The sequence below is a fragment of the Schistocerca piceifrons genome, chromosome 5, assembly GCF_021461385.2.
Source record: "Schistocerca piceifrons isolate TAMUIC-IGC-003096 chromosome 5, iqSchPice1.1, whole genome shotgun sequence".
Lineage (NCBI taxonomy): Eukaryota > Metazoa > Arthropoda > Insecta > Orthoptera > Acrididae > Schistocerca > Schistocerca piceifrons.
Window position 1 is genome coordinate 417,015,735 of NC_060142.1, and position 12,916 is coordinate 417,028,650.

Sequence of the window (12,916 nt, forward strand, 5' to 3'; positions counted from 1 at the left end):
CATCATTTTTGCGAATTCAAAGAGAGATTCTAGACTCGCGAAACATATAAGTTTCATAGGGAAATACTGTTAAAATCTGAATATTATCTTGCTAGTAAGAAAAGGTGAAATGAAGCCTTGTTATCACTACGTATTTACAAGACAAGAGCCGGCCGGAGTGGCCGTGCGGTTCTAGGCGCTGCAGTCTGGAGCCGAGCGACCGCTATGGTCGCAGGTTCGAATCCTGCCTCGGGCATGGATGTGTGTGATGTCCTTAGGTTAGTTAGGTTTAATTAGTTCTAAGTTCTAGGCGACTGATGACCTCAGAAGTTAAGTCGCATAGTGCTAGAGCCATTTGAACCATTTTTTACAAGACAAGAAACACGTAAATGTAACAGAATCCAGTCTTCCACTGAATGTATACACATTTCGAGCAGTGTTAACCTGCAAACACGGTTTATAAATGTCAGCCTTAGTCTTTTCGTCCGCTTTATTCAGATTTTCTAATCATCACTATTTCTAGCAGTAGTCACAGTGGGAAGCTATTCTACTGGTACTGATACGTAGAACAGGAAGAACCGCTATACTCGATTTTATTTTAGTTTACCTAAGGATGGACACAGATTAAACACACTGTAACAGAAAATAGAAACTAAATGCTTCCATCCCTAGAAACATTTTACACTGGTCTCGAAATACTACACAGAGAAATGTTTCGATGAGGAAAATTTTGTGGTTGAAGGACAAGCCCCCCATTTAAGTGTGTGTGTCTGAGTGCATGCGTGCGTACGTGTGTGTGTGTGTGTGTGTGTGTGTGTGTGTGTGTGTGAGAGAGAGAGAGAGAGAGAGAGAGAATCAGTAAGTAAATAACACACTGAATGGGAAGAGAAGTAGACAAGTACTATATAATTTTCATTTGGAAAATCCGGTGTTTTCCTTCTTCAGATTATTGTCTCCACTGTTCGGTTAAGGTAAATAAAATGTTAGTATGTAAACTGTCATTTAACTTCTTTATAAGTGCCATACTGTTCACTCCCCTTTTATGCTTCTACATTTACTTTCCACTTAACAGGTAACAATGAATGATTAAAATATACTTTGCAAGGCATAACTTTAGTGTGGCAAGTTTTTATTTTCATATGATAGTGTCTGTACAGGTGAATGAAATGTATTTCTCTCTTTTCTTCTTTGTTATGAATTTATTAACTCATTAACTTTTTTGTACCTTTTATTCTTCAATGTAGTAGACACTTGCACATAAAACATAGCAAACAAATTCATTAAAATATTTAATATCATCAAGCAAGGAAAAAGAATATAAAATCTGTGAAAAAGATGCATATAAGCATGTGATAAGATATGCAGATTTTTTTCAGATTATAACTCCAAATTCAATGTCTTTGAGATATTTTTAATAGTTCTGGCGTACCATGGAGCCATTTCACAATGCTGAAGCAGTATGATTGAGTATGTCCGAGACTCACCAATGCGAAAATGTACAACAAAAAAATTTAAAGATAGTAATGGCTGTTTCTTCTATTTCATTACAAGCAAATAGTATCTTAGCTGTGGCACTCGTCTCAAACAGCGAAATGCCCTTTAATTTTGCTCTTCGAAGTGTTAAACCATACCAGAGTCATGTGACAAGGTGATCAGTGTATGTTTTCAGGAAAAAGTTTGTGTTCTGTGTCCCGGAATGCTCTATGGTTTTAGTTTAAGAATTAAGACAAATATATTTTGTTGCGGATATTCCAAGTGAAAATGTATGCCTTCTGCATCTTCTTCTATATGCTCTATTTTTCTAATAGTTTTTATTTTTTCCGTATTGAGCCACTGGAATCACCTAACTGCTTGAGTTTCTCCTTTTTTCTCTGTTGCTTCCTGTTTTCCCATTGTTCCTCAATCATCTCCCCGTGTCATCTTTTCCTATCTTCTGCGTTGTTCCTGATGTCTTATTTTATATATTTTTGCCTTGAAACTCTTCTAAATTTAGCATGTTATTCTTGAAGTGTTTCTTTCTGTTATAACGGTCTCTTTGATATTGTTTATACCTAGTTCTTTTCTTACTTTTGTAATCCATGCTACTGTTGTAGAAATACAGTAACATTGGTTTCGTTAGCCTGTTCTCAGTCACTTGGTAGAGACGTTCAAAGAAGATTGAAATTAACTTTTCCACTTTCCGATCCCTAACAATCTGTAGTTTATATCATTTATTTTTGCTAATAATTAGTCTTTCCAAGTGTCTCGGTCTTACTACTGTGACGTAGTGTTTTAATTTTGTATGTCTAGATATTCTTACCTTGTTGAACATCTTTTTTCTAAAATGATATGATGTTTCCATTTTACTATTTTTACATCCGTAGCAATTCTCACTAATCCATTTTTCTGTATAATTTCTTCAAGATATTTAATTAACTAAGTTGTTCTATTTAACCTCTCTGTTAAAAATTCATGCTTCAAAACTAAGAAAACCTTCAAATGAAACAAGCGTTTATTAACTACCTAGTTTCAACCAGCCAGTCACCACCAGGTAACATAAAAATATTTACGTCACACAGTCTGTTAACGTTCTTGTCATGGCGTCAAAAGTATAATGAAAAGCCATCACGTGTCATTGGAACTACCGTCAATAGTAAAATGTTTTAACACAGTTACTATTGACGGTAGTTTCAGTTTCGTAAGGAGGTTTCTTAAATTTTTTTGACGTCACATTACGAACGTTGTAAAACAGGTTGATATAGATGATTTTATGAGAGCTTTGATTGGTTGATCGACGTTTGGTAGTCAATAAAGGCTTATTTCAGCAGCAGCTCTTGATGCTTGAATATTACTTTTTCTACCGTTCACGAGCTGTGTGGCACCTCTTGCACAAAATACATTACCTACGCTGGCGGAATTTGGAGTGTTACACTATTAACACCTTCACCGAACACCTCTGTTCATTCTCCAGTAATTTTTACTACAGAAAAAAATACAATTCCTACAGATGAAGAATGGTTTGAGTACATTAAGTGTATTGGACATGAAACTTCCTGGCAGATTAAAACTGTGTGCCGGACCGAGACTCGAACTCGGGACCTTTGCATTTCGCGGGCAAGTGCTCTACCAACTGAGCTACTCAAGCACTACTCACACCCCGTCCTCACAGCTTTACTTCCGCCAGTACCTCGCCTCCTACCTTCCAAACTTTACAGAAGCTCTCCTGCGAACCTTGCAGAACTAGCACTCCTGAAACAAAGGATATTGCGGAGACGTGGCTTAGCCACAGCCTGGGGGATGTTTCCAGAATGAGATTTTCACTCAGCAGTGGAGTGTGCGCTGATTTTAAACTTCCTGGCAGATTAAAACTGTATGCCGGACCGAGACTCGAACTCGGGACCTTTGCCTTTCGGAAGGCAAGGTAGGAGGCGAGGTACTGGCAGAAGTAAAGCTGTGATGACGGGGCGTGAGTCTTGCTTGGGTAGCTAAGTTGGTAGAGCACTTGCCCGCGAAAGGCAAAGGTTCCGAGTTCGAGTCTCGGTCCGGCACACAGTTTTAATCTGCTAGGACATGTTTAACGTTGCTGAAACTTTTCTGACACATATCGGAACACAGCATCCCCATAGTACATGCACATACATCTGATAGCGACTTTCCTGACTAAAAAAAGTAGATGGATGGTGTGAGGGACGTGAGAGCATCATATCGACAGATTTCACTGATGGTTGGTTGTAGTACAAGGATACGATTGGTGGTGAAATGGACTCTGGGCAAAAGTTTAGAAAGAATAACAGGCACAAGCCATTCCAGTAGGACTACACCACCAAAAGATGGTATGGCAGTTCTACTGGATCTGGCAAATAGATGGATAACGGAACCTGAAATCCGCATCTATTTGTAGCGGTCAGATCGACGCAGCTGAACTGGTTAAATGTCCCATAAGCGGTGATTCTCGAGACTCATATCTTTCCAACTCCTTTTGGGCGCTGATGACCACGCTGTTTAGCGCCCGAAAACCTCAAACCACACACACACAACCAACTCCTTTACTGGCCTACATGGTCGTCTGATTCGTCATTCATAGAGGGATATGATGAGAAGACGTATACTCTCATACCATTATCTAGCCAGCAATCCTCACGAACTGTCAGAGCAAGGATTTCAGGAATGGGAAGAAAGTCCTTAAGATGGCATTCGGGGGCCATTTTAACTCCATGTCACGAGGATCAAAAAATTTTATTCGTGCTTTGTGGGTCACATTTCACCCTGATGTTGATGGAAATCAATTCTGAGCGATAAGAAAGTTATCATTTATAGGATGAACATCTCCACAACATCTCGACAAAAATAGGGAAGCACCAAAAATATAGCACGTTAACATACCGACTGCGGTGTAAAAAATCCGTTGCAATAACAGCCCTCGGTCGCAAAAATGTTTAAAACTTGCCATGTTTAAAACCTTAAAATCCGTTGGCACTCAAAATAGCTTCCCCGTTGTTTCGGAATGGATAAATATATGTCCTGTATGGGAATCTAATACCATTCTTCCTGCAAAATATTGACAAGTTCAGGTAACGATTATAGAGGAGGATAGCAATCTCGTACCCTTCCCTCCAATTAGACCACGAGGACTCAATAATGTTGAGATCTGCAAATTGTGGTGGCCGTTGAAATCCTGTGACTGTGGCGGACGGGCGAGATGGGGCAATTCATCATCGCGCTCGCAAAACCAGACCTGGACGATGCGATCTGTGTGAACACGAGCCGTGTCCTCTTGGTATACAGCATCACCACTGGGGAACAAACATTGTGCCATGGGATGCACATAATCAGCCTAAACGGTCTCATAATCCTTAGCAGTAATGCGACCTTGCACAGTAAGCACGAGGTCCGTGGAATACCACGGTATGGCTGCCCAAATAATAAGATCCTTGTCTCGTTTCAGTATGGAGACCTAAACTTGGCCAGAAGTCGGAAACAGTGAGCAACAGGACTTTCTTTCGTTGCTCAATAGTCTAGGTTTCACCGCCTCGCACCATATTTTCCTAATACGGGCATTTGCATCACTGAGAAGGGATTCTGAAATTCCAGCTCCCCCTGCATTTTCCCGCTTACGGAGCTCCCTTCGGCTTCTTTCATTGCTGACAGGGTTCCAGAGTGCGACATTCAGCTCTGCACGAGTTCTGACCAGGGCTTTGTACGGGTGCCGTTCGTGGTCAAATACATCACTTGGCTAGCAAGTGTATTAAGTTCAAGCAATTCTCGCGGTCATTCCGTATTTTTATCCTACTCCTCTATGGCATTCGTGTTTGATGGTGTAACACTTTACATTTTCGTCAGTGTATTTGGTCTTCTAAGAATTTAGGTTTATTCATTATTACAGTTCTCTAAATGAACGACATCTTTCGTTATTGTGTGACAATGTTGCTACAGTGATAAGGAATAAACAATAAGAAAATAAAAATATAGTGAAATGATATACGAATGCATAACTTCGCTGCGATATATACTGATAAAATTTTTTCGGGCTTCCAGCCGCGTCCAGTGATTTAAAATCCACGAGCTTTCGGCTGAGTTCTCGTCAGCCATTGTCAAGTGGTGACTGTCGAGTGATTGCTGCTGCCGTCCTTATATAGCAGCTCTGTCTTCAGTGACGTCAATGGTGCTCGCTCCAGCGCCATATATGGTAATGTTTTGATTGCGCACTTGCCGCGCCCGCTTCAACTTTCCGATGGCCGGGTTCCAAGCTGTGCTTAGTTACAGGCTGTATAACCAGCGCGGCTATGTAAAGACGGCAGCAGCAATCATTCGACAGCCACCACTTGACAATGGCCGAGGAGAACTCGGCCGAAAGCTCGTGAATTTTAAACCACTGGACGCGGCTGGAATCCTGAGAAAATTTTATCACAGTGAAATGATGTTTCTCACGTTCCCTGCTTGTCCGCACAGGTGAGCCTAGATTCGCGGGTGCGCGAGATCGTCAACCGCAACATGGTGGACCCGACGCCGCACACGTTCGACGAGGCGCAGCTGCAGATCTACACGCTGATGCACCGAGACTCGTACCCGCGCTTCGTCAACTCGACGCAGTTCAAGAAGCTGGCGCAGCTCACCAGCAACGGTAACGACGCCAGCGGCGCCGCGACGCCCACCGGCAAGGACAAGGAGAAGGAGAAGGACAAGGAGAAGGACAAGGACGCGCCGACGTCGTCCTCTGGTCGCAAAGACAGCAGCGCGTAACGCAGCACGGCCTACGCACGACGCCCTCCTGCTGGGTCCCATGCACCGCCCAACGCCCCCGCAAGCCCCCACCCTTCACCACGACACCTGCCACCGGCACTGCATCGTCATCGGCCTCACGAAGACATTACCATAATGGCCTAACGCGGAGGGACCGGTGCATCACTCTGGCCCATCTCCCCCTTGGTGCCCGCGGGTCGGACACCGATTTGCAATTCGTGTCAGCTCATCGCGACGGCAAAGGTCGAGGTCAGCGCGGACAGCAGTAGCGTCCATCGGGGATTACGTAGCATGGCACGAGAGCCCACTGGTTTCTGGGCACGTCATCGGGATACTCCTGGATCAGCGCTGCGGTCTACGTGCGCACTCACTGGGGAATGAGTTCAGCTTGGCAACTTCCCTACTCACCTCCATTCTCCCGTTCCTGAGAGTCGTAAGCTTCCCTACCGATAGCTCAGAGGTGACCACTGGTCCTGCCACCTTACTCCAGTTCCGCTGCCCTCTCCCCGCCACCCCCCACCACTGTTCACTCACAGATGACCCCTCGGAGCAAAGCTGTGTGGCTGTTACGAACTGCTGTACATTTTCATCCAGACGCGAGGAAACGCACAAAAAGTATGGGCAAGTGGGTGTTATCGACGGCAGCTTTGCAATACCCTATCCCGTTCCTGGAATGTATTTCTTTTTTCTTTTTTTTTGGCATGAAACCGAATGGTGCAACGAAATATTACGCTACGTTGGTGCCAAAACGATTCTGGTTGGCCGAGCGAGGAATAGGATTCGCTGCTAGGTGGCGTGGATTGTACCAATATGCTATTTTTGATGAAAGCGAATGGACTGCCACTGCGCCGAGCGTTACAAAAACTTTTCACGAGAGCTGAAATGCAAACCCCGTAAAAGGCCCTACAAATTTTACGTTATCGTGATTCTAGTCCTTACAGTATGTTTATTTCGAATATTATGTTGACTGTCTTTTAAGAGATGATTATTTCTTTACTCTAGTCGTTAAAGTCAAAGAAATAATACTAGTCATTACAGATAAAACGTTCCTATGTATTTGGTTGTATGTCAATTGACAACTGATATATTTTTCTCTTTTATTTAATTAAATATATCAAGATGAATAAGCAAGTAAGGGATCAGGCTGTTAAACTTATTATGTACATATATAAATATATATTTCAAGAAGTTACAGACTTTGTAGTATATATATATGTTTGAAACAAAAAATATTATGTCGTTTAGTACAGAAGCTCTTGCAGGTCTGATACAACTGCCTCACAAAAAACACAATTTGAAGAAAAAAATTAATTGCACATTAACAATGTATTTTTGTCGTGAAAGGATTTCGATCTTAGCGACCAGACGATTAATGCTTTTTTAAACAGACAATTATGAAACGTTGTAGCTGTGTGAAATTTTGCTGATTGCGGATGTACGTAGTGAATAATTGTGTAATTAGAAAACACCTAATAGTATATTCCTACCCGACCTTGCACCTCTTCAAGTTCACTTGTTAACTCAGCTAGCCTTGAAATATTTTATAATAAAATCATCGCTCCATATGTGTACTTAATACTGATATTTACTGTACTAATGTAATGACCAAGTCTCCTCGTAAAGACCAATTATTATATGAATGATGCACATTTTTATTAAACTCCATATTTATAGGTCGATAGGAGCTCAAATGTAATTGATGTACATCATGTTTGTGTACACAAAATAATAATTATCCTCAAAGTGATCATAAAAATATATATACATAATTATTAAGTGTGCTGTTTAATGAAAATAAAAAGCGAAAATAATTGTGCAAATACACCGACGTTCCGTGCGACAGACAATTTAAATAACATAAAATCTCTTGGAAGCTGCAGACATTCGTCATATTCATCTTCTCAGTGGTTTGTTTGGTGGTTTAAGGACTCAGTGAAACAATTCAGAGAATATAAGTGAGATAACAAAATTTTAGATGCGTATCGATAAAAGACAATCGTTACATGCAATCGCTTTATGCATCACCTGTGTACATTCTCTAAAGAAACAGATTACAAATAAATAATTATTGATATTGTAGAAGATGAGTAATGTGAACAGTGTGTAAGGCACAAACTGTAAGAAAGACAGAGTATTACTAATAATTCCTCAGTATGAAAGTGTAAAGTTTTGTGTTCGTTGCGTGTTCAGCAAGATTCTTTATCAGAAGTGTTTTTCTCTACAAGTAAGTGTGTACGGTGCTGCGGCTGTTTTTAATCATTTATTCCGTCAAAAAAGTCATGTTCATGTTACATTATTATTATTGATAGATCATCTGAATAAAGCCCATAAATTTATTGTTTTCTCATGAAGCAAATTAATAATTCTTCATGGTACTGGTTCAAAAAGTACAGCGTTAAACCCCACAAAATGTGACAAGTTGCAATATTCGTTAAAGATTATGAATCTCGACCTAAAATAGTGACAGATGCCTTTATTAACATACAAGCAATATGTTTTGAAGAATCTAACAAAGCTGGACTGATTACAAGAAGAGTTCGACTTTGCATTATACTCCAGACATATAGATCCTTACTCTGTGCTTTCTCATATCTACTTGGCATAAGTGAACAACAGTTGAACATCACATGTATTTCATCATGGGAAAATACTGCGCACTCAATCGATGTTGATATTTAATTATAAAATAAAGTATATAGTTATGGAACAAGTATTTTTTTGACAATCCCATTCAGATTAGTTTGATGTGTGTTCATTTATAAAACTGTAGTAGTAAAAGCGAATATTATACAAAATATTTTCTTTTTTCCAGTTAATGTCATCATGTACAAAATTAAGGTGATGTAATAGATCACTTTTTCACAGGTCAAAAACACATTCAAACCTGTGAAACACTTTCAACTCTTTGTGCACTGTTATTATCATAATCACACATATACTTTAATTCCTAATAACCACTATAAAATATATTAAATACGGAATGTGCTGATGTTGAGTATACACTGACAACAAAATCCGGAATGTGTAGATGTTGACCATACACTAACAACAAAAACCTAGGGACACGTTTTGTAGCGATATTCGAGGTGAACTAAATTACTTTTAATTATATAATGCATGATGGTATATATATTTAGATGTTCCCACAAGAATATCATATCTTACAAGCACTGTATCTTGATAAGCACGTGATGTAAAAATACGTTTAAGCAGTAAGAAGTTTAATGTTCAACAGGAAAGGCCAGGTGCGTTTTGTGGTAGGATTAAAGGGAAAAACTGATAGAGAAAGGCCGCAGCATCTGCCGAAATTTCGTGATTGTCTGGCTTCCCCAAGTTAGTACAAAGTGCTTGGGGTCGAATACTTGTAATCCACATTACAGACCACCTCCATACTACATAGGGTCTAATAATACCAGAAAATTCGAACCTTTAAGGTAGTCCTCCTCGCTCCCCCCCTCCCACCACCGATTTTTAGTACCTGCCGATACCAGTAGGTAGTAACGTAAGTACATACAGAATCACAAAAACTGAAGAAATACCATGAACATTACGAAGCTGCGGGTGCCTGTTAAAATAGAATAGATTCTCTCGAACCCATGTCAGAGTAGCTGTATTTATCCGCCAGAAGAAAATCCCTAACGATGGAGCAACGAAGTCCCTACGGCACGCCTTATGCTTTACTACGAGGAATATAAAAGTACGAAAGTGGCCTCCTAAGTGTTGTCGGATAAACTGCAGAATATGATACGGCAAAGGTGGTTCGTTTTATAGCTTGACCAATTTGTCAGCTATTAACTAAACCGACGCTACGCCTAACAGTAGCATTTATAGACAGGAATGTTCGTGAATAGCTTGTTACCAACAATAATGCAAATATCCACTAAAAAGCAGGCGGGTGACACTCTTGAAAACTTCTTCTCCATCTCTGAAGCGAACTGCGTGCAAGGAATATATGACTAGAGCCAAATGCCCTGAAAATGTGCCCCTGTTATATCAAACACTGATCCAAAAAATTACTAAGACTATTTGACCACGGCTTAACGAAAATATGCAAAAACAGGAAATGGTTTCATTGCGCTATGGGAAAGGAGCAGTGGCATGAACAAATATTTAAATGACTACGATCATTATTATTCATGGTACTGACGTTGCACCTCTGGAAAGTGTGGATGTGACATTCCTTATAGGCAAATCACGTGCAATGAAGATGTAAAACGTTGCACTGTCAATCCACAAAAAAAGAAATAGAACATTCATATCCAACAAAATCTTGAACAATACCAAATCTCGTATTCTCGGCAATGCTGACTTTCGTTATAAGCTGCGAAGGTATGCAAAGAATCTGAAATATGACTGTTGATTGCAGTTGCTTGAACGTTGACTAATTTGACGAATAATTCCGCTGGAGGCAGAAACCATAGTAAAGTTACAGTGGCAAGTACTAATATAAGAGCACGTGTGCCGTACGAATATTGTGATGATTTCATAAATGAGAGTGATAAAAAAAGAAACACGTTTTAGTGACATTTCTCATAATTAGTGAGCAGTTCAATGACTAATGACAATCAGTGAATTTATACGTGTCCAATGATGGACTACGTGGTGTACAAGTCCGCGATATGTGAAAATCAGAACAAAAGAAATCTTCAGACACAGCAGGATACTGTAAGCAATATTAAACCAGTGAGAGTGAAACACAGCCAGTGTGGTAAACTCACAGATGGACAACTGAAATAACGATACCGTACCACGAGCATGGAGAAACCTGTCTCTCTGAACATAGTAACCGAGCGAGGTGGCGCAGTGGCTAGCATTCGGGAGGACGACGGTTCAATCTCGCGTCCTGCCATCCTGATTTCGGTTTTCCGTGATTTCCCTAAATAGCTCCAGGCAAATGCCGGGATGGTTCCTAGAAAGGACACGGCCGACTTCCTTCCTCTTCCTTCCCTAATCCGATGAGACCGATGACCTCGCTGTCTGGTCTCCTCCCCCCAAAAACAACAACAAGCTGAACATAGTAACCTATGTATGGACATGACTGAAGGTAGACTGGAAGGCGTTGCAAACAAATTATCACGTCAACCAGCTCGAGAATGCCGCCTTCTCACCGTAATTCTCGTAGATGATAACATGAGAATAGCCATCGGAACCAAACATCAACTAAAGGTCACATGGTCAATAACCCAGCTCAAGTGCCGAAAGCAGGAAACACCAGTTGTCCGTAGCAAGTCGGAAACAGAAACAGACAGAAGAAAGCCTTCTCTCGTTGAACACGGCAAGCTGACACGTGACATTGCCCGCTTTGGCCTCCTATTGGCCAGCCCACTTTAGATCCAAACTGTCACGTATCACCTAGAGGACCTAAATACGCACCTTACATTCACCAGCCAAAGAATGTGGTACATTTAGCACTCGATAATGTGAGTACGAATATCTTGTCAACAGTTTAGTGACTCAGAACTCAGGCAAAATGAAAAAACTGAAAGGTGACGTCTTTCACTATGTTGCAAGTAGTCGTAACTTTCGCGCCATAGAATCTTACACACATTATAGTCGGAACATTTGTAACTAATGGGGTACTGGCGGGAAGCTAGATTTACAGAATAACATAAGGCTGTCCTCAACCTAATTGTTGTTTCATCGCCACACTGATTCTATAGAAAGTAGCAAGCCCTTGTTTATTTCAAACATTGAACTGACTTACCCATTCATTTACAGAGGCAGCAACAGTTCAACGGTGACTCTGCACTATGATGAAACTTCATATTTTTACATGTAAGAACTACTATTACAAATGAAAGAAAGCTGCCAGTGATAGAGAAAACTCTGAAATCTGCTCCGAATTGGACGTTAATCCTTTCTGATATCTGTTGAAGAGAGAAAAATTAGCAATGTAGCACAGTGAACTTCATAAAATATTTTTTCAATTTACCATGCTGTAACACTGTATCAGTTTGCCATGCTTACGGAAAATGAAAAATCTGATACGGGTATGATGTAAAAGCAAAAATAACAGTGAAAATATCCCAGTCGATATAAGCTTCAAAATTCGTGACTGGATTATAGGGACAAATTCCTGTCTACTCACATCTGCAATACTTACTTAGAATGTAAATTTGAACAAGCCTCCTACTCACTAGTCTGTGAAGGTGTGAGCTCAATTAGGTTTACGGTATCGTGTTCCCCAACTCATCCGCAGTCTCTGTTCATACAATGAGCCACCTATCAAGTCAGCGCCCATAATGTGCAAAATAAATACTTTTTTATTATATTCTCTAGCGTAGTAATCGATAACAGCTACTTAGTCAGAATTTGTTTATTAACGTTAGCAAAATAAATTAAAAAAAAATTGAAAGGAATATTACCCATAGATTATTTCAGAATGCCTAGCAACCACAAGGCAAAATACATCCAACACAAAGTATAACACGTGACTTCACAGACAATACAAAACATTCAAACATTCACACCAACGATACTACTTAAGAACACGTAATAACTGTTCAGCTAACACGATGCAATTAGTTATATGAATTCCTTATAAATTCAAACTTTCACACCAACGATACTACTCAAGAACTTGTAATGACTATTCAGCTAACACGGCGCAATTAGTTACCTGAATTATTTATAAATTTTCTAATCACTCGTAACACAAGAAAAGCATGACCCTTGAACAGATTAACTGCACAGTTACAAATATATAAACAAAAATCAC

The 12,916-nt window shown here is 40.2% G+C and overlaps 1 protein-coding gene across 2 annotated transcripts in view; it reads left to right on the forward strand.

Moving 5' to 3' along the window:
- Nucleotides 1–8,478, forward strand: part of LOC124798160 (regulator of G-protein signaling 20) — a 512,660-nt gene extending 504,182 nt beyond the window's left edge. For both annotated transcript variants that reach the window (XM_047261443.1, XM_047261441.1), the window contains one exon: nucleotides 5,908–8,478. In XM_047261443.1, the coding sequence (XP_047117399.1) occupies nucleotides 5,908–6,198 (291 nt within the window). In that variant the 3' untranslated portion in view covers nucleotides 6,199–8,478. The remainder of the gene's footprint in view (nucleotides 1–5,907) is intronic.
- Nucleotides 8,479–12,916: the final 4,438 nt, after the last annotated feature.